Consider the following 22,669-nt stretch of genomic DNA (forward strand, 5'->3'; position numbering starts at 1 on the left):
GGAGGTGATCGGTGGATTTTTTCAATTTCTATTTTAGCTTCTGCTTCAAGAATATCAGGGCAATTTTCCCTCACAATCTCTTGGAGGATGGTGTCTAAACTCTTGTTTTGGTCATGGTTTTCAGGTAGTCCAATGATTTTCAAATTATCTCTCCTAGATTTATTTTCTAGGTCAGCTGTTTTTCCAAGGAGATATTTCACATTGCCTTCTATTTTTTCATTCAATTGGATTTGCTTTACTGTGTCTTGGTTTCTCATAAGCTCACTAGCTTCCATTTGTTCAATCCTAATTCTTAGGCAATTATTTTCAGCAGACAGTTTTTTAATCTCCTTTTCCATTTTGCTTTTCAAACTGTTGACTTTTTTCTCATGACTCTCCTGCATTGCTCTCATTTCTCTTTCCATTCCTTCCTCTCTTTCTCTACTCAGCGCGCTGAGCTGTTCAGCCTGATCAGTAGGTGATCAGAATCGCCCTCTTTTGTGGAGAAACAGTCTCACTCTGTTCTTATGTGCATTAGGCTGTTCTGGGTTTTGATTTTTACCGCATTATTTGGGCGTGAATGGACGGGTTTATCTGGAGCTTGTGGGAGTCACAGCCTCTCCTCTGCCATCTTGGCTCTGCAAACTGCTTTTTAAAAAGATCTTTTTTTTTTTTTTTAGTGAGGCAATTGGGGTTAAGTGACTTGACCACGGTCACACAGCTAATAAGTATTAAGTGTCTGAGGCCAGATTTTAACCCGGTGCTCTATCCACTGCGCCACCTAGCTGCCCCGATTATTTTCAACTGAACAATCTTTTACTTTGGTAGTTGACCTTTTTATTGCTTAAGGTTGCTCTGCAATTTTTTTTTTTTTTTGCTCTGCAATTTTTAATGGGACCAAGTTGCTATAGTGTACAAAAAAAGTCTTCATTGAGGATGATTCTGATAGGCAGAGGTTTCTTTAGTCTGCACAGGGGTCATTTGTGAAGATTCAGTTCTAGCTGCTGCATTCACATCATTTCCTTTATTCATTCTTTATTGTCCTATTATTGTGGCATTTCTTCAACCCCAATCTAGGGAAGTCCCTATGGTGACTGTGAAACTTCAGTTTTCATCATTCTACCCTTTTCATTTTTTCATGTGATTTGTGTTTTTATTCTATCAACTAATAGCTGATTTGTCAAGTATACCCTAGCAGCAGTCTGACATTGTTAATTCTGTAGTGGCTAAATTAATGGCCCTTATTAGAAGTGTTCCAGCCTGCCTGGAACAAAAATAGTGAGAAACTGTAAGGGTTGGAATTATACAGTGTTATGGAACAATGCTAGTTAAATCAGAAGTCCACACACAGGGCACTAAGGGAAAAGGCAGCTAGGTGGCACAGTGGATAGAGCATGTTAGGACTGGAATCAAGAAGACCTGAGTTCACATTTGTTTTCTGTCACTTACTAGCTTTGTGGTCCTGTACAAGTCATTTAACCTCTGTTAACAGAGGTAAAATGGGGATAATAACAGCACCTACCTCCCAGGGTGGTTGTGAGGATCAAATAGATATTATTTGTAACACTTATGACAGTGACTGAAACATAGTAAACACTATATTCCCTCCTTGCCTCAAAACCTCGAAAAAACCCAAAACAAAACCAAAGAGCTTGCAGTCTAAATATATGAAAACAATATCCTATGAAAAACAATTTTTTCCACCTTTCAGCTGTTTTCTCCAACCCTGATGTCACCATTGCCATGGAACCAATTTAAACGTTCTGCTTTTTAAAATAACTCTCCAGAGTAGACAGTCCTTGGACTTGTTTTTCTTTTCTAAGTAGAATAGAGGAATCTTCCTGGTACATCCTCTCATGGATCTACTCATTTCAGATGGCACAAAGAGCATTTAAAGAGGCATTGCCCTGACAGACTCAGGGTCCTTGTCCCTCTTCCTGATGCTAGTTAGTCATAATAACTACAGAAACTCTTTGATGAGGGTTTCCACTTTAGAATGTGGGAATTCTCTGAGGCAGAACTGAGTGTTCTGTTACTGGGAGCTTGTCTCAGCACTTGGCTTTTGCCTGAATGGAGACATCTATTTTTAAGATGAGAGGACTATAGAATGAGTGGTTAGAGAATTGGTTTTGGAGTCATAGACACTGCTAGCTTTCTGCCACTTGGTATAGACTGCACTGACCTTCTAGTTCTTGGCTATTCACTTAGGCTCTCCATGGCCCCGGGCAACTCTAAAAGGTAGTGAAGGCTCTGTATTGGTAAAAGAACTTTCACTAGGCATTCCCTACACCAACAAAATCGTGTCCTCCTTTTTTCCCCCTTCCCTGCCCCCCCCATACATATAAAATAGAAGCTTAGAATAGATGAATGCCCAGATGAACTCTGTCCTACCCTCTGACTTCTAGTGACACCCTAGGCTTCCTATATGAGACACTAAAGGTCCTATCTTCCTGGATGAGAATGGCTCCATTTTAAAGTAGAATGATAACTTTTTAGTTGCCTACTGGATGTGTGTTAGGGAATCGTGTTTACTTTTTTATGCTTGGGAAATGTGTTACTTTTAGTTTTGAGTGTTAATGATTTTGTCAATAGCTAGCATTTTATATAGCACTTTAAGGTTTACAAGCACATAACAATATCTCATTTGATCCTCACAACTTTGTAAGTAAAGTAGATTATCCATATTGAACAAATTAGGAAACAGGCTGGGAGCAGTTAAGGCATTTGCCCAAAGACATTCTGAGAGTTAAGTGTCTTGAGTCTGCATTTGGACTTGGGCCTTTATGGTTTCATGTCCATTATTCTAGCCACTACAGTAACTAGTCTTTGTTCCTGCTTTGAAAGGTCCTTACCATTTTCCAGGTTTGGACCCCAGGTTTTAATGTTTCCATCACTGTCCAATTCCTTTAGGGTACAGCTTCAAGTTTTTGAGGGTTGATTTGCTACTGAAAGGATCACATACCTGCTCAAATCCTTTTGTCCTTTTTTTGGGGGGGGGTGTTATGAGGCAATTGGGGTTAAGTGATTTGCTCACAGTCACACAGCTAGTGTCAAGTGTCTGAGGCTGTATTTGAACTCAGCTCCTCCTGAATCCAGGGCCAGTGCTCTATCCTCTGTGCTACCTAGCTGCCCCAAATCCTTTTGTTCTTGTAGCAGCTGCTATTGACGATGTTTTTCATTACAAGGACAATACCAGTAGCATCTCTCAAACTGTATTATAAAGCAGTAATTATCAAAACAATCTGGTACTGGCTAAGAAATAGAGAGGTGGATCAGTGGAATAGAATAGGGAGAAATTACACTATAGTAAATGATGATAGTAATCTAGTATATGATAAACCCAAAGATCCAAGCTTTTGGAACAAAAACTCATTATTTGACAAAAACTGCTGAGAAAACAGGAAAAGAATATGACAGAAACTAGGTATAGACCAACTGCATACTAAAATAAGGTCAAAATGGGTACATGATTTACACATACAGGGTGATATCATAAGCAAATTAAGAGAGCATGGAATAGTTTTTCTGTCAGATTTATGGACAGAGGAAGAATTTAGGACTAAAGAAGATATAGAGAGCAATACAAAATGTAAAATAGATAATTTTGATTATATAAAATTAAAAAGGTTTTGCACAAACAAAACTAATGTAACCAATATTATAAGGGAAGCAGAAAACTGGGAAAGAATTTTTGAAACAAGTATCTTTGATAAAGGCCTCATTTCTCAAATACATAGAGAACTGAGTCAAATTTATAAAGATACAAGTCATTCCCCAACTGATAAGTAGTCAAAGGATATGAACAGGCAGTTTTCAGACAAAGAAATTGTAGGGGCCAAATTTAATATGTGGAGAGTTAATTGGGTGGCTCGCCATAATATTGGGGTTCAGAAAATAATGAGGGACCTCTAGGTCCAAAACTTCCTCCCCTCTGAACTGCCTTTTTAGTTATTTCTTCCAGGCCACTAAGAAAGGAGCTTAACAGCCTCTTTTCCAAAAACGAATCAAGTTTTATTAATGAGAATAAAATACACAGCAAGTGAAATTTAAATAAAGTTAAGGACAAGGGAATAGGGAAAGAGGAAAATGGATAATCTCTTAATTTCTCAGTTTTCTAAGCCTCTCTCTAAAATGTAGTTGCAGAAAAGTTCCCTCACTGGGAACTCCCTACAGCAATGAGATATTAATTCTAGCCCCTCTTGCTGTCTCTGGAACCAACCTTGTTGCCATTCTTTCTGTTTACATTGCTGTTGTCATTCTGTGCGTATTGTTTTCCTGGTTTGGCTTACTTTATTCTACAGCAGTTCATATAAATCTTCACTTGCTTCTCTGAATTTTTTATATTCATTATTTCTTCTGGTGTAGTCTATTCCATCACATTCATATACCACAACTTGTTTAGCCATTTCCCAATCAGTGAGCATCTACTTTGTCTAATTCTTTGGTACCCTAAAAAGTGCATGTTTGCACCTTTAAAAAAAACCATAGATAACCTTTTTGTTTTGACTTTACACTTGCTAACAATGACATAAACAATTTAACTCCCCCTGCAAATCATATAAATCAATTAGGCAAGTTTTGATAATAGCTACTGTTAAGGGTTAAAATTCTAGCTAGTCTGTCTAAAATATCTAATGAGTGGTCACCAATAAATTATAAGCTTTAGCAAGAGTTAGGCTTTTAAGCATTTATTAAGGAAAACAAGAATTTGGTAAAGAGAGAGAGAAAGGCCTAGATTCCTATCTATTAAAGGAAGAGCACATTTCTAGCTCCACTCTCCACCAGAGTCCAAAGGAAAGAGAGCGAGACTGAGCGCCAGTCTCTTCCTTCCTCCTCCCACTCGCCCGCGTCACTTCCTTTTTCCAAAGAAAAGACTCCTGGTCTTGCCCTCAAAGACCTTCACTTCATGGGTGGAACTCTTCTACAGTAAGTCTCCAGCAGGTGGCGTCATTCAAATCGTTACACTACCCTTGCAACCATTATACATCCACTTCATGACATGTTCAATGACTGTTAATAGAAATGGATTCTAGACTAGCATTTACATTTAGTGGATATGTGGCCTGTTTTGGGTACCATAAATCCCTGAAATATCTTTGCATTATAGACTTCTGGTAATAAAATGCAAGTCTGCCTTTCATCTCAAAGGCTGAGGCTCTCTCCTGTGCCAACTGAAGTTGCTAGTTCTTATTTGTGGGATGCCTTTACATGTCTTCCAACTGGATTCTAGGATCCTTTGAAGTCAGTAGAGCTGGTAGTCTGAACAGAAACCTGTCCTACATTGGGTTCAAGTTGTGACAATTATTTGTGCTCTGCATCTGACATGATTATGTTCAGACTAGCACCTCCACCAACTTAATAGAAACCTAGAATCTGAGTTGAAGGTATCAAAGACATCTTCTAATCCTACCTGAAGCATCAATTCCCATCTGTGATATTCAGGACTAATGTTAATCTAGCATATGGTTAGAGGCCTCTGATGGCAAAGTTCTTCAGTGGCATGGTCTTCTCTAGCATAAAAAGGATCATTGAGGAAGGCTGAATTCTCTGACCTTTTCTTGCTTATTGAGGTTTCAATATCCTGTTAACCATTTTTATTCTAGGCTTCCCATACTATTCTTCTTAGTCAGTTCTTAAATACCTTCAAGGGAATGATCCCATCCCCCAACCCCAATCCTATCATACTTCAAAAAAAGAGAGTGGTTATCTTCATGACAAAATCTGAAAAGCCCTGTTTCTTTCACCTAGTTCACTACCTCTTTGCCAAGAGATAGGAATTTTGGTATCTTAACCCAAAATAACTAATTTGGGGATTTCAGACAGAGAACCCTTCTCATCATCCTATACAAGCAGCTTCCTATCCCTCCTTCAGATAGACCAGATACTCAAAGACAAATATTTACCACAATCTTCAAGTTTAATTCATAAATATAAATTATCATCTACTCACAAGTTCAGTGCTCAGATGTTTTTGACTGATTTAATTATTTACTCAGCTTGGATGTAACATCTTTACCCTTCTTTGCAGACAGTAAGTAAATATTTGGTGCTAAAATGCCCTACCCTGAATGTAATGGTTTGGGTCCTAGTCACAAGTATGCAAGCAAGGCAGAGAAAGAGTTCCTTTCTCTAACATGGAAGAGACTTGCTGAATTAGGAAAAGGAGGGTAAACAAACTTATTTGCCTGCTTCTGACCTAAGACATTAGTCATAGCTCAATGTGCTGCTTATGCGCTGCTTTATAGAGAATGAACTGATTTTTCCAGAAGTGATTTTATTTATTTATTTATTTACATCATCTTCATTTCTCAATGTATTCCTTGCCTACAGTGCCATGCCTTGTAACAAAAAATGAAAAAGAAAAAAACAGTAGTTTAGCAAAACATATATGTATGTATGTGTATCTACATAGATATAGATATAAATGGAGGGAGAGAGAGCACACAAGCAGACCGTGTACCATACCCATGGTACACGGGGAGGTGCATTTTCTTTGGGGCCAGTTTTGTTCAGTCATTTTTTAATCACGTCCAATTCTTTGTGAACCCTATTTGGATTTTTTTTCCCCATTCCTTCTCCAGATGATTTTACAGATAAGGAAACTCAGGAAAACAGGGTTAAGTGACTTACCCAGTGACACACAGGTAGTAAGTGTGGAGGCCAGATTTGAACTCAGGAAAACGAGTTTTCCTGACTTCAGGCCCAGTGCTCTATTCACTGCACCACCCAGGTGACAAACTTGGTTTTAATTAGAGTATTCAGTGTTTTGTTTTGTTCTGTTTCCATTACTATAATCTGGTTCATTTCAGTTTACATCTGTTCATATAAGTTTGCATGAATTCTTTATATTCATTATTTCAAATGGTATAGGACATTCTGTCCATTACTCAACTGATGAACATTTACTTTGTTTCTATAGTAGTTCTTTGATATTACAGAGAGTTGTTGTGAATATACTGGTGCATATGGAACCTTTATATCTTTAACCTCTTTGAGGCATATCCCTAATAGTAAGATCTCAGCATCCAAGGGTATCGACTTTTTAGGAGAGGGAATATAAATATTCATTTATATAGTGCCCACTAGAGCACAAGGCCCTGTGCTTTACAAATATTATCTTATTTAATCCATAACATCTCTGCCAGGTAGGTTGGGGAAACTAAGGAAAACAAGGTGAAGTGAGTTCCCTCTGGTCAAGTGCCCAAACAAGCCAGGTGCTCTATCAATTGTACCCTTTAGCTGTGGCACATTTTAGTAACTTACATTGCTTTCCAGAATGGCCGGATCAGAATTCTTTCAAGAAAATTTCACAGAATCATAAAACATCAGAGGATTATATATGTCTTTACTTTTGCCCTACAGTTATAATACATTTAATCTCAATTGGCCTCTCACTGCTGGCAGGCAATCCTCTTTTCCTCTCTGATTCTCTGTCCCTCTCACCAGTGGCAGAAAAAATGCTGGTAACTTCTCTTTCCAAACCTCCCACAGCACCTTCTCATCTGAGTACCTTATTTCAACTGAAATACAAAGCCATTTGATTCTCTGAAGGGGCGCTTCTCCTTGCTAAGGCCACACACTCTTGATTCTGTAACAACCGGTGGCCCTTGCTATCATCCTCCCTGCCTATGGCCTACAAACAGTCCCACTCCGTAAATCTTCCCTGGAGCCTGCTGTTCCCACAAACATAGTCCTGTGTTTCCTCCTTTCTCAGCCAAACTCCTTTAAAAAGCTAACTACAAACAATGTCTCCAAGTCTTTTGTCTTTTAAAGTTTTTTAATTTAAGCATCAAACAAAAATGGACATTTCCATATGCAAAGTAGAACAGAAAAAGAATTATACACCAAAACCTCAAATCTGTTACAAAAACAGAACACATAATAAAGAGGAAGGAAACAAGCCTACTATGTGCCAGGAATTGTGTACTTTGTGAATGTTGTTTCATTTGATCCTCCAAAAATCTACCAATCTCCCTGGGAAGCAGGTGCTATTTTCTCTATTTTTCAGTTGAGGAGATTGTCAGACAGTAGTTGCACAGGGATTATACAGCTAGTAAGAGGTCAGTTTTGAATTTAGGTCCTCCTGACTATAAGTTCCATCCACAGCAACACCCAGATGCCATCCAAGTTACGGAATTATTGATAAATTCAAGTTTTTAAAAAGCTTGTCTATTGGGGTTTTTTTGTGCATCAAAAAAGGTTTCAATAATTTTTTTTTTTTTTGGTGAGGCAATTGGGGTTAAGTGACTTGCCTAGGGTCACACAGCTATAAGTGTTAAGTGTCTGAGGCCGAATTTGAACTCAGGTCCTCCTGACTCCAGGGCTGGTGCTCTATCCACTGCGCCACCTAGCTGCCCCCTCCTCATTATCTTCTAAAACCGAAACAATTAAAATTCCAATTTAGTCACTCAACTGCAACTGCTTTTCTCAAATTTAACCATGATCTCTTAGTTGCCAGATATGATGGCCTTGTCTCATTCCTTATCTTCTCTGATGTATTTGACACTGATGACCCTCTCTCCTCTCTGGGTATTTATGACACTGCTCTCTTGGTTCTGATGGCTTCTTGGGAGCAGAGACTGCCTTCTGCCTTGCTTTGTATCCCCAGGCTTAGCACCGCGCCTGATCCACAATAGGCCCTTGCTTAAAAAACGTTAATTGACTTAGCATTTTTTCTTGAGTTTCTTTACTGGGTTATTGTGCATGTTGTGTGTACCCCAGGGTTCTACCAGGGTTGCCTTTTCTCTTTCCACTTCGTTGGAGGCCTTATCAGCTCTCAGGGGTTCAGTTATCTCTATGAAGATAACTCTATCTCCAATCTTTATTCTGAGCTCCGGTCTTGCATTTCCTGTAGGCAACTGGATATTTCTAACTTGATGTCCTTGACTTGGAATTAGGAAGATGTGAGTTGAAATCCTACCTCAGATACTTAACTAGCTGTGGGGCCCTGGGCAAGTCTCTTCACTGCTCTCTTCTTCAGTTTCCTTATCTGTAAAACAGGGATACTCACACCTACCTCACCAGATTCTTCTTAGGATCAAAGGAGAATGTATGTAAAGCACTTACTTGACAGACTTTTAGCCCTATGTAAATACTAGTTATCACAATCAAGTCTTGATGGTGATTTGATTCAGTTGCTTTGGAGTTTATTTTTTTTTTTCTACCTGAAGATCACCTTATAGCATAAACTGCTACTGCTCAGTCTGTTCATCTTTATTTCTGTCTTTCCGTATGCATGCTTGAAGTGTACCTCTGCACTTTGAATTTACATATGGATGTTTAGGACAGGGCTAGTAATTTCACTGTAATAGGAATATAACTGCTGTCAGATGAAGAAACTCCTACATATGTAGGTCAGCTCCCTTTTTGCACTTCTAGTGGCTTGGAGCACCACATTGTTAAGTGACTTGCCCAAAGTCCCATGGCTAGTATGTGCCGTGGGCTTTGTGTAATTTATTGAGATACTTGAGTCTGGGGTCCTCCCAACCAGCTCTTTATTCCCTCTACACTAGACTCCCTTTATTCAATACAAGTTATATGTGCAGTCCAGCATGTGAATACGGCATCTTCTCCCTTTATAAAGTCCCAAAGATCAGGGTCATAGCTTGGGCTGGAAGGGACCTTGGAAGTCAAGTCCAAACTCTACACTTTGTAGATGAGGAAACTGAGGGCCAGGAGGTGAAGTGGCTTTCCTAGTGTCCCAGAGGGGACAAAGCCAGGATGTGAAACCTTTGATTCCAGGCTCAGTGCTCAGTCTATTGAACCATGACCTTAGACCAGCATCTTCATGGCCAAAAGCAACCACTTGTGTCCGTTCCTGGTAGAGCGAGGCAACAGAGGAGCAAATTGGGGAGAGAAGTAAATGCTGTGGAGTCTAGGGAGTCTTCCCTGGGGAAGGACAGTATTAATATGCCGAGTTCATGTGACCTGATTTACTTATTTGTTAGGCTTGGCTTATTCAAGCCAATAACAAATTTCTGAGCACTCTAAACCTAGGCTTCTTAAACTTTTTTTACTCAGGACCCCTTTTGCTCCAAGAAATTTTTATGCAATCTCCTCCCCCCCACCCCCATAGAGGTATATAAAATAAGTATACATAATCATTTTTTTTAATATTGAACTTTTTTTTTTGGTGAGGCAATTGGGGTTAAGTGACTTGCCTAGGGTCACACAGCTAGTAAGTGTGTAAAGTATCTGAGGCAGGATTTGAATTCAGGTCCTCCTGAATCCAGGACCATGCTCTATCTACTGTGCCACCTGGCTGCCTTATTTAGTATTTACAAAAATCCTGATACACTATCTCTTTAAGAGGGTATTTCTTAAACCCGTTCAGCATGTCTGGGGTGAAAAGGAAAGTTCAACTAACTTTGTGAGTAATTTGGATTAACACAGTATTTTCCTAGTTTAGAACCAATCTGACATTTCAGCTTTGCTTATCAGTTATTTCGACTATAATTTTGGTAGGGTTTTTTGCAGTTTTGTAGGGCAGTTATCCCTGCTGCTTGCTCAAAAACAGAACCAATCAGAGAATTTTTATTTGTAATTAGCTATGGATTTGTCCACTGGAAATTTTGCACAGTTCTTAGGGGAGCCTTTTTTTTTTCCCTAATACTCAATGTAACTGCAACAGCCTGCTGGTGGGTCTGTCTGCCTCAAGTCTTTCCCCATTCCAATTCATTTTTTTTTTTTGCTGGGCAATGGGGGTTAAGTGACTTGCCCAGGGTCACACAGCTAGTAAGTCAAGTGTCTGAGGCCGGATTTGAACTCAGGTACTCCTGAATCCAAGGCCGGTGCTTTATCCACTGCGCCATCTCGCCACCCCCAATTCATCTTTTATTCAGCTACTAAAATGATTTTCCTAAAGCTTAGGTTCTACCATGTCACAACACCCACTCTACCCCCTCAATAAACTTCTGTAGCTCCCCATTGCTTCCAGGATCAAATACAAAATACCCTGTGTGGCATTCAAAGCCCTTCATAACCTAGCCCTTTCCAGTCTTCTTACCTCTTACTCTATGAAAGGTAAGATCCAGTGATGCTAGCCTGGCTGTTTCATGAATGCCATACTCCATCTTTTGGCTTCAGGCATTTTCTCTAGCTGTTCCCCAAGCCTGGAATGCTCTCCCTCCTCTGCTAGGTCTACTGGTCTCCATAACTTCTTTTTTTTGGTGAGGCAATTGGGGTTAAGTCACTTGCCCAGAGTCACACAGCTAGTAAGTGTCAAGTATCTGAGGCAGGATTTGAACTCAGGTCCTCCTGAATCCAGGGCTGGTACTCTATCTACTGTACCACTTAGCTGCCCCCATAGCTTCCTTTAAGACCCATTTAAAATCCCATCTTTTACTAGAAACTTTTTCCAACCCCTCATTTCTAGTGCCTTCCCTCTGTTAATTATTACCTACTTATATTGAATATAGCCTATTTTGTATATATTTGCATGCAGCTTCCCATAACTAACTAAGATTCTACATTACCTTTCTAGCTCTAAATTTTTAGGTTTCTTGAAGGCTGAGGTCAAATTAAATCAATTATTGATTTTTGTTACTTCTGATCTTTTCTATAGTGAAGCTATGCCTTAAAGAGTTCTCTCAGGTAAAAGAGGCTTGATCCTTTAAATATCTCCCTAGATGTTTGCAAATGTTTTCAACAGATCCTCTTCCAAAATAACTGCTGGCGTCTTGGGGGCACCTAGGTGGTGAAGTGGATAGAGCACTGGCCCTGGAGTTAGGAAGACCCCAATTCAAATCTGGCCTCAGACACTAGTTGTGTGACCTTGGGCAAGTCACTTAACCCTGTTTGCCTTATTTTCCTTATCTGTAAAATGAACTGGAGAAGGAAATGGCAAACCACTCCAGTATCTTTGCCAAGAAACCCCCAAATGGGGTCAGACACGACTCAAGTGACAGAACAAGTGTTTGGATTTGCAGAGTGAGGAAGGAAACTGTTGAGATGTGACTTCAATCAATCAGTAAGCATTTATCAAGCACCTACCATGTGCCAGGCACTGTGCTAAGGCATGGGGGTACAAAAAGAGGCAAAAGACAACCCTTACCCTCAGGGAACTTTTTTTTTCTTTTGGTGGGGCAGTGAGGGTTAAATGACTTTCCCAGGGTCACACAGCTAGTAAGTGTCAAGTGTCTGTTGTCAGATCTGAACTCAGGTCCTCCTAAATCCAAGGCCTGTACTTTATCCACTGCGCCACGTAGCCACCCCTAAGGAGCTTATATTCTAATGCGAGAGACAACATGCAAATAAATATATACAAAGCAAGCTATATACAGACTGACAAAATATTAGGAGACCCTGTTTTCCAGAGCTGAGGCCCAGTAGGCAAGCTTAGCAAGACAGCAATCCTTTGTGATCAATCTCTGGATGATCTCACCCTCTGGCAAAATCACGTATTTCACCAGGTGTTCTCTGACCTGGACAAGCACAGGACAAATTCAGAAAGTCCTGCAATGAATCATAATATTCTTGCTGTTACCCAGCTGTCAGTATAAGTATTGAGATCTCCCCATACTGTTTCCAACCTCCCCACTAGGGGCAGCCCCGGCACAAGTGTCCATGCTTGCAAGTGTGGTGTGCCAGGCAGTGAAAATGCTGAATGCCAAGCTAAGGAGCTTGAAATCTTAATCAAGGAAGCAAGAAGGAACCACTGAACATTTTGTTTTGTTTTTTACATGAGGCCTGATATAACCACAGGGCACAAGGAAAGTTATTCTGGCAGTAGTGTGAAAAGAATGAAAGTAACAAGACCTATGGGGAGACTATTGCATTAGTGCATGTAGTTGGTAAGAGCAGTTTTTCTAACTCCTAAAATATCTCTCAAAACTCTATGTTTGATCAAAGTTCCCAAATGGGGTTTACAGTATATATAAGTGGCCAATACAACATGCTCCTTGTAATAGCACTCCCATCTATTTCTTTTTTTTTTGGTGAGGCAATTGGGGTTAAGTGACTTGCCCAGGGTCACACAGCTAGTAAGTATCAAGTGTCTGAGGCTGGATTTGAACTCAGGTCCTCCTGAATCCAGGGCCAGTGCTCTATCCACTGCGCCACCTAGCTGCCCCTACTCCCATCCTGTTTTGAAAGGAGTATAAGTTGATAGTAGCCAGTGGCTAGCAGGACCATTTGTTCTAAGGGGGAATAAGAAAGTAAAGTTGAAGGATGAAAAACATCCATTTATGCCTTAGAGTGTGCATAGGTTATAGGATCTTAATTGGGAGATTTGGGCTCATTTTGGGGGAAAAGGCGGGGAGAGAAAGGAGCAACCCTAGAAAATAAGTGTTCTACATATTCACAATTCAAAAATGCCACTGTAATCAACTGCTAATATTTGTATCAAGAATTTGCCTTTTCTCTGAGAGAAAACCATATACTTCTGCAAATATTATGCTGCATCAAAATAGAAATGGCTTTCAGACTGAAAGCTTATTGGTTTTGAACCTAAGATTATAATTATGAAGTAGAGGGGAACCTGTGTGGTTAACATGTACACGTGGCTCTTTTATGGAAGGTAAGTTATAGTTTGCAGTTGTGGAGGTCAATCCATCTTGTCAGAATTTGCAAGGAAGATGTAAGGTGACCTTTGAAATACTCAAAGATAAGGAAACAACTTCCTTGGTTAAAAAGAGGAGGTGTAGGGGCAGCTAGGTGGTGCAGTAGATAAAGCACCAAGCCTGGATTCAGGAGGACCTGAGTTCAAATCCGGCCTCAGACAAGTGACACTTACTAGCTGTGTAATCCTGGGCAAGTCACTTAACCCTCATTGCCCCACCAAAAAAAAAAGTGTATAAAATGCAAATCCTCCTCCTGTTATCTTTGATCCTCATCACTCCTAAAGTCTGAAATGATCTTTGGTTTCCCTTTGATAGTCTTGAGAAAGAGATATGTAGAGCATGAAACACTCCCTCTAAAGTCTCAGCAAGTACACTGTCAGCCTTACCAGATTAAAACACTGTTTTAGAAGAAGCATCCTAATTGGAAGTTGAGGGGGTGCCCATCAATTGGGGAATGGCTGGACAAGTTGTGGTATATGAATACAATGGAATACTATTGTGCTGTAAGAAATGATGAGCAGGAAGAGTTCAGAGAAACCTGGAGGGTCTTACGTGAGCTGATGATGAGTGAGATGAGCAGAACCAGAAGAACATTGTACACAGTATCATCAACATTGAGTGTTGACCTACTGTGATGGACTATATTCTTCTCACCAATGCAATGGTACAGAAGAGTTCCAGGGAACTCATGACAGAAGAGGATCTCCAAATCCAAGAAAAAAAAAGAAAGAAAGAACTGTGGAGTATAGATGCTGATTGAACCATATTATCTCTTTTGTTTTGGGTGCTGTTGTTTTTTTTTTTTCTATTTTGAGGTTTTGCATCACTGCTCTGATTCTTTCTCTTGTAACAGGATTAATGCAGAAATAGGATTAAGGTTATTATGTGTATATATATGACTGTGTATATATATATATATCTATATGTATATGTATAGAGATATATAGATATAACCTATATCAGATTACCTGCTGTCTAGGGGAGGGGGGAGGGAGGGGAGGGAGGGAGAAAAATCTGAAATTGTAAAGCATGTATAAACAAAAGTTGAGAACTATCTTTACATGTAACGGAAAAAAATAAAATACCTCATACATTAAAAAAAAAAAAAAAGAAGAAGCATCCTTTAGCTTCCAGGTCCCTCCCCAGAAGACAGTCAGAGATCATAGGACTTGGACCCAGGAGGAAACTTAATAGATCTAGTATAACTTCCTCATTTTACAGAGGAGGAAACTGAACCTCGGGCCATTTAAATAGCTCATGGTAGAGCCAGATCTTTTGATTCCTATGTAGTACTGTGGAAAGAACTCTGGAAATGCAATACCATAATACAGGAATAGCAATTTTATTGTTTCTGACCCTAACTTTAAGAAGTGCCAGGAGAGAATGCACGATTAACCTTCTTCCTTGCCTCTCTTTGGCTCTCAGGTTGCCGGGTAAATGACTTAGGAGATCTGAGTTTCACCCCTGTGGCCAACGATGAACTCTACAACAACCTGGTTGTGAATCCTCGGTCCGTGGGCCTTGCCAACCAGGAGCTGTCGGAAGCAGTTAGCCGGGCTGTGTCTTCTGGTCACCGTTGCCTCACTGTGGGAGGAGACCACAGGTGAGTGGGGTCTTAGGAGTGTCACCTTAGCCTATATATCTGTATATGTGCAAATAATCTGAGTTTGTCAGCTTTCTTTTCAGGAGTAAACTACTTCACAGGGTTGTTGTGAGGATTAAATGAGATAATATATCCTTACTATTTATATACTTTAATGGTACAAAGATAAAATAAAAGTACTTTATAAGTGAAGTCACAGAATCTCAGGGCTGCAAGGTACCCTAGAGATCTCTGAATTTTAGACTGGGGATTAGGAAACTGAGAATTGTTCAAGTCTTCTATTAAGGAAGACTTACTAGGTCTTGGAATAAATTGAGACCAGAAACTTCTAGAACACTTGTAATAATATTAATATTTGATGACATAACTCATGCCTTAGTGTAGTATGCTTTCACACTGGGGAGTTAAATGCAACTATCAGTCATACATAATTGGTGTTTCTGCTAACAGTTTTGAAGGTCTACAATTCAGGTCTTTGAGGGGCTGATTATTAGCATTCTTATTCATGAATTAGCCACTCTTTACTGTGCAGCCACATGCTAAGCACAGTGCCTGACAATGAGGGATGAAAGACATGGGACTTGGTTCAAGGAATCTTGTAGTTCTAATACATCCATAGATAAAAGTCAAGATGTAATTCCTAAGTAGGGATTTAGAAAAGGAAGAATTCTGTCTGTGTGTTGGAGCCTGAAAGAAGACAGGTAGATTTTACAAAGGAGAAAGAGGGGCAAGCAGGCCAGAGCATGGTGAATGCTTAAGTGCTTGTTAAAGTTAATCGAATTTGTTGAATTCCTAATTGGAAAATCCAAGGACAGAGAGGACATGGAGGCAATGGTGAAGCAACCACAAGTCAAGAATCCTAACTCACAGCTCAGTGCTGAGTCCAGTGGGCAGTTCTCCCTGTCTTTTCGTGTTTTTTCCCCCCTCGGGGCAATGGAGGTTAAGTGACTTGCCCAGGGTCACACAGCTAGTAAGTGTCAAGTGTCAAGTGTCTGAGGCCGGATTTGAACTTAGGTACTCCTGAATCCAGGGCTGGTGCTTAATCCACTGTGCCACCTAGCCACCCCTCTCCCTGTCTTTTCAATCAGCCAACTTCAGTCAATAGATAGCCTCTACCCTGTGCTTTTTTTCTGGCTGTCTGCTAGCTACCTGTATCGCAGTGGTCATTAAGACTACTTGTGGGGAGCAGCTAGGTGGTGCAGTGGATAAAGCACCAGGCCTGGATTCAGGAGGACCTGCGTTCAAATCCAGCCTCAGACACTTGACACTTACTTGCTGTGTGACCCTGGGCAATTCACTTAACCCTCATTGCCCTGGTGACCCCCCCCACCCCCTCAAAAAAAAAAAAAGACTACTTGTGTGGATTCTTTAACATTCTCCATTTGTCAGGCAAGCTGGGGAAGTTTTTTGTTTTGTTTTTTTAAAGAGGAACAAAAGATGAATCTCAAATTGCTAACTTGTTAGCAGCAGGTGAAAAAAAAGGTTTGGCGGGGAGAGAGGTAAGGAAAGGGGGCATGGTCTCTCTCACCCCTCTTAAATTTTGTTAACCTTTTTTTTTTTTGACACCAACACCACTGTTTCCCTTTAACGATCCCTACCCCCATCCATTGAACCCTCCTTTTACCAAAGAACTTCCTACAAGGCTCTGTTTCTATCACTGTCAATTACCACAGATTTCCATATACAATCTAGAAAAAGACTTTTGCCTGGTAACAAATATCATCCAGAAAAGAAGTCAACACATTTGGTCGTATCTGAAAATAAACATTTCCTTTGAGATAGGAGGAATGTTTCACTATTAGGCTTCTCTGAAGGATGTTTTCCTTCACATCACTGGGGTTATTTTGTAAATTGTTCTGGTCATGCTTACTTTGTATCTGTTCCCTCACCTTAAGAAGTTTCTCCTTGTTCTTTACATCACTTTTTACAATGCACAAAGAAAGTATTTTAGCAGCTAACCAGTTCAGCTCCCCCACCTGTCTAATGATTGCATTTCACACCTGTATGCTGATGGACATATTTCATCATCAGGTGTTCCCAAACCAAGATTGCTCATTTCAGTTCATGAGCTTGGCTGCCATTTCTTTAGCTTTATATTATAGTTGACATTGTGCATTTTTATATACTGTTTAACATAAATGACATATCTGGTGTTCTACCCACTGTCAAATGCTTTCAGTTTAACCAGTGTGTATTCAGAGCCTGCCCTCCACAAGGTAATGTGCTAAACTGGGGAGATGGTTGAGAAAAAGATGATAATCTCTACCTTCAAAGAGCTTACTGCTTTCCCTGCAGTTTTCTGATCTCATCCAGTTCATCACTGGGTTTAACAGGAATGAATCTCATTGCAATTACACAGACGACCCAACTACTAGTACACTGTCTTCTCTTTTTTCCCAGGTCTGTGGAAAGGTCACTTTCCCAGGGTTTTCATTACATCCAGGAGTCAAACACTGAGAGGAATGGGGATGGGGAATACTTCTAGGTATCTGGAAAACATGGAAATTCAATGTAAAATGTCACAAATTAAGGTTTAAAGGATTTTTTTTGAGGCAATTGGGGTTAAGTGACTTGCCCAGGGTCACACAGCTAGTGTTAAGTGTCTGAGGTCATATTTGAACTCAGGTCCTCCTGAATCCAGGGCCGGTGCTCTATCCACTGTGCTACCTAGCTGCCCCCTAAAAGAATTTTTTTAAAAAACTCTTGGCCTCAGTAATAATGAGTGCTGATTTTTGTCATTATCTTTTTTTTTTTTTAAAGAAAGTCTTTGATACTTAAAAAAAAGTTATTTCCCAGTATTTCTCTTTGGTTTCTTTTGAACTTCTGGAAAGTTCTAGGGTGTTTAATTTTTATCTCATTTAAGTTGTATGTAAGCTTCAAATTTTTGGATTTCCTAAATTAACAAATGTTTGCTACTTTGAACCTACTGCTTAAGGTACCCAGCAAAATGTTACATGACTATATGGAATTTATATACATTATGAAATGAATGAACATCTATATCATTTATAAAAAAATAAAATTTTATTGACTTTTTTTATCACCAGAATTTCTCCATTATCTTTCCCTCTCCTAGAGTCATCCCGTATAACAAAAAATATTCTTTAAAGAAGGGGGGGGGGTATTAGCAAAACCAATCAACACACAGAAAAAGTCTGAAAATATATGCAATGTAGCACAACTGTAGACCCCCTCCCTCTGCAAAGGAAGTGGTGTGGGGTGGCTTCTTATATCTCTTCTTTGTAGCCAAACGTGTTCCTTTATAAACTTGTAACTTCAGCACTTTGCTGTGGTGGTTTTTCCATTTACATTGTTGTAGTCTTTGCATGTGCTGTTTTCTTGGATGTACTTATCTCACTCTGCACCAGAATGGATCACTTCCAAAGCGAGCCCGTGTGATACACTCCTGACCGATTATGGGGTTTTTGTTCATAACTCTCCCGTGCCAGTCACTGCAGTCACTGTGCATCACTTCTTCTACATTATCCAAACCCAACCTCATCAGCTTTCAATTTCTGTCTGAACTACAGAATGTGAGACTGAGGCATTTAATTATGTTTTCTACACTTCTTTGCAGTCTGGCAATTGGTTCTATTAGTGGCCATGCCCGGCACCGCCCAGACTTGTGTGTTATCTGGGTTGACGCTCATGCTGACATCAATACACCCCTTACCACTTCCTCTGGGAGTCTGCATGGACAGCCTGTCTCCTTCCTTCTCAGAGAACTGCAGGACAAGGTCAGTGAGCTGAACTGGTTACCAGACTACCAGAGTGTTGAATGTTGACTCAAATAGGTAAACATGGCACTACTTATCCAGGCTTTGGGAAGCAGTTGGAGAGGATGGGATGAGCATGATGTATTAGAGATGCTTCCCACCCTAAATGGGGAAGGAAAGGATGTTGCTCCTACAATCACTACCATTTCCTTTAAGGATACAACTTTGTGAATAGGAAGTCGGAACCTAGCATTTCTTCTAGCAATGTAGACAGCAAAAGTTACCCTCATTTGTAGTGCTGGGTGCACACTGCCCTCTGAACTGTATTATAATACTGATGTGTGTAAAGGACAAACCTCATCACCCACTCTGCTTTTACCCTCTTGGTGCTGGAGGTGCCTTCCTTGCCCCCCCTTGAATAGCTCAGGAGTATATTAACAGTAGTGTTAAAACTGGCTCATCCATTCTCTTAGAAGGGAACCAAATTAGGATGAATGGCAGAAGAGTACAAGGGCTGCTCATTATAACAGGCTTGAAACCACACCAGTTATGCTTCACTAGGATCTGATCTGTAAACAGCTCTGTAACATGCAAAGCAGCAGAGAAGGACTTAATCAGCAGTACTTGCCCCATTTAGATTAGTTAATGAAAAACTGAGGCTACCCTTCAAGCAGGGAAGTTTGGAAAGCTATCCTGCTGTTGTTAGCAACTATCTGGATTAAGTGGCTGCCCTTTGAAGTTGTTTTCCAGGTCAGCACGTCCCGATCTGTTTTTCACACATTCATTTAATGACGGGGTAAAAAGTAGATAGAAGCTGTCCCATGAATGCAGTAGAAACAAAATGATTTTCCTGTTTGGAATCCTGCCTGGCATTTTTAAATGATCAAATTTTGCGGGGGTCCAACAGAGCTACTTCTTATGGTCCTGCTCAAAGTAAATTCCCATCTTCATGATTCTCTTCAAGATTGAGAAATTTCCCAACTTTCAGTGGGAGTGACTGACTATATGCAGGCTGCCACAAAAATAAGTGTGAATTTTGTTAACAGCCTACGCCATTAAAGAACTCTTAGCTATTGTCCTGGACTTATTTTCTCTCTCTCTCTCACACACACAATTGAGCTTTTTCCCCTGTGAGTTTATTAAAAGTCTTAGAGCTCTATCATTAAGCATACAGGGCTCTGGAAATTATTCGAAGCTCTAGTCACATTCTTTACTACCACTTAACTGACAGCTCTGTTCTGAAATAGAAAGATCATAGATGAAAGAATGATATGCTTACCATTAAGAGGGTTCTCATAGGAAACAAAATTTAAGATTATTTTTCCCCCCTTTTTTTGCTTAGGTGCCATCACTCCCAGGATTCTCCTGGATCAAGCCCTGTCTCTCATCTCCAGATATTGTGTATATTGGCCTAAGGGATGTGGATCCTGCTGAACAGTAAGATTTGTAAAAGATTCTGTATTTGATCCTCTCCTAGTGTCCCAGGCACCGGCTCTTCCTTTTGGAAGTCCCCCGAGAGGGACTGTACCTTCTGCTCTTGAGGTTCTGGGCCTCCTAGACCTTGCTTGTGTTGAGGTTTGTTCTTTTAGTCTGGAGATATCACCCAAACCCAAATCTCCATACTACTGTCAAGAAATTGGTATTCTTGGTACCTGTCTTAGAATCCACTCCCTTCTTCCCCTTCCATGTTCTCCCTCCACAGTGCAAATACTGACTTAGAGAACCCCAAATTAACACTAATTTATTTTATTAAGTTGTTAAACATTTCCTAATTTTTATCCAGTGACTGCAGAGGAATTTGACACTATCACAAACTAGACTAAGTTTCCCATCTCAGTCCTTAACTAAAGCTGCCCCATCCCAGTTCCTTCTGTGTCAGAACCTCATGGCCTCTTCCCTTCAAGGACATATTCAACTCCCCTATATGGGGGTTCTGGATCAAACTCATTTACCTCACCCTACAAGCCCAGGCTTTCTAGGCCAACCAGAAATTCTTCCTGGCTAGTGTATTTTTGAGTGCTCTACAATTACTACAAATTTTAATTCACATTTATCTCTTAAATGTTTATCCATTATAAATAATTTTCTTCACAACAACCCTATGAGATGGACAGTCTAAAAATTATTCCCATTTTTAGTTCAGGACCCAAGGGCCCTTGTAACACAACCACTGTCAAGAACAGACCCACTCATGTTCTTCTAGGTTCTAAATTCTAGTGTTCTTTCTATTCCATCATGCTGAATCACTCAGCTAACTAGTTTTCCCTCTCTCCAAACAAGGATGTACAAATAGACAAATATAACAGGAATCAAAGTAATTCAGCTTGACAAGGGTCATCCTTAAAACTTGCAAAAAACGGTTGTTTCCTCACACGGTTGGTCAGCTTTCATTAATGATTGTCTTCCATTTGGGAAGCTGCTATGGTAGGTTTTGTTGGGTTGGGAATCATCTTTAAATGTGAACTGTATTGGGAATGTATAGCTTCTTTGGAACCCCTCCCTGAATATGCATGAGTTAAGCCCAAATCATTAATTCAGGATTCCTTTCTTCTGTCTTACCAGTTTTATTCTAAAAAATTATGACATCTTATACTTTTCAATGAGGGACATTGACCGCCTTGGAATCCAGAAGGTCATGGAACAGACATTTGATCAACTGATCAGCAAGTAAGCAACTATAATGGAGAAGTGTTTGGATACTTATGTCCCAGAGTATGCGGGGATTTATCCATTGTGATCCGATCTTCAATATCTAGTATTAGATTTATGCCTGAATCTTTTGTCCTATATAGAATTTATAGTCATGTAACAGCTATTACATACAGCTTGGTAGCTGTTTGTTTATTTAAAAGAATGCAATTGAGAGACATAGTAACTACTGCTTCCCCAGAAACACACGTAAGTTTCCCTGAAAGCAGTTTCTTTGAGTTTTTGGAAGCTGAGAAACAATTCTTGAAAGGTACTTGGAATCAGATTCTAGATTTCCACAGCAGCCTTTCCCCCTTCACTGGATTATTGTCCAGTATCTTGCTACATCACAAAAGCTGTTAGAAATTTGACCACTTCATATGCATCATCCTCACATTTCAATTTCAGCCATTAAATAGCTGGGATCAACTGATATTGAACCAAAAATGGGGCAGGTAATAAGATATGGTGGGTAAGCGAAGGCCAGAATCAAATCATGCTGTTGTGCTTGGTTGGAGCAACAGAAACTAATCCAGATTAATCCAATTTAATTTACTTCAGTGGGCTAGATTGTTTATCAGGGTGACACATCCAACTGAAGTAATAGCATTAGGTTCTTCTGCAAGGTAGTAAGATGCCCTGGGGCCTTTCTGTCCCACAAATAGAAAATAAGTCAAACTTATTATTAAGACAGTTTTCATCCATAAAGCCTGAAAACAGATACCTACAATAACTTCCAGGAAAAGGAATCATTTCAAACCTCGGGTTCAGGAGACAATTCTTGGACGCAGCAGGAAGCTACAGAACTAAAGTTAACAGACCAAAGTATGATTAAATGATAAATGCTTCCCTATTTCTGTCTAGAAAACAAAGACCAATTCATCTAAGCTTTGATATTGATGCTTTTGACCCTTCACTGGCTCCAGCAACAGGGACTCCTGTTGTGGGAGGCCTGACTTACCGGGAAGGCATGTACATTACAGAGGAAATACATAATACAGGTATGTAGCAACTAAGTGCAGAAAAATTGGTTTGAACTCTTACCTGCAGGATATTTGCTCAATTTTCCATGTTATAGAATTTAATTTGGACTTTAAGATGCACTTATATTCACAGATATACTT

The 22,669-nt window shown here is 39.9% G+C and overlaps 1 protein-coding gene across 1 annotated transcript in view; it reads left to right on the forward strand.

Annotated features, from left to right (window-relative positions):
* The window catches only part of ARG2 (arginase 2), a 34,108-nt gene that overhangs the window by 8,906 nt on the left and 2,533 nt on the right, over positions 1-22,669 (forward strand). Inside the window, exons 3-7 of the mRNA XM_043981847.1 lie at positions 14,964-15,141; positions 18,719-18,878; positions 20,200-20,294; positions 21,420-21,524; positions 22,410-22,546. Of these exons, the coding sequence (XP_043837782.1) occupies positions 14,964-15,141; positions 18,719-18,878; positions 20,200-20,294; positions 21,420-21,524; positions 22,410-22,546 (675 nt within the window). The remainder of the gene's footprint in view (positions 1-14,963; positions 15,142-18,718; positions 18,879-20,199; positions 20,295-21,419; positions 21,525-22,409; positions 22,547-22,669) is intronic.

This window comes from Dromiciops gliroides, chromosome 2 (genome assembly GCF_019393635.1).
Source record: "Dromiciops gliroides isolate mDroGli1 chromosome 2, mDroGli1.pri, whole genome shotgun sequence".
NCBI lineage: Eukaryota > Metazoa > Chordata > Mammalia > Microbiotheria > Microbiotheriidae > Dromiciops > Dromiciops gliroides.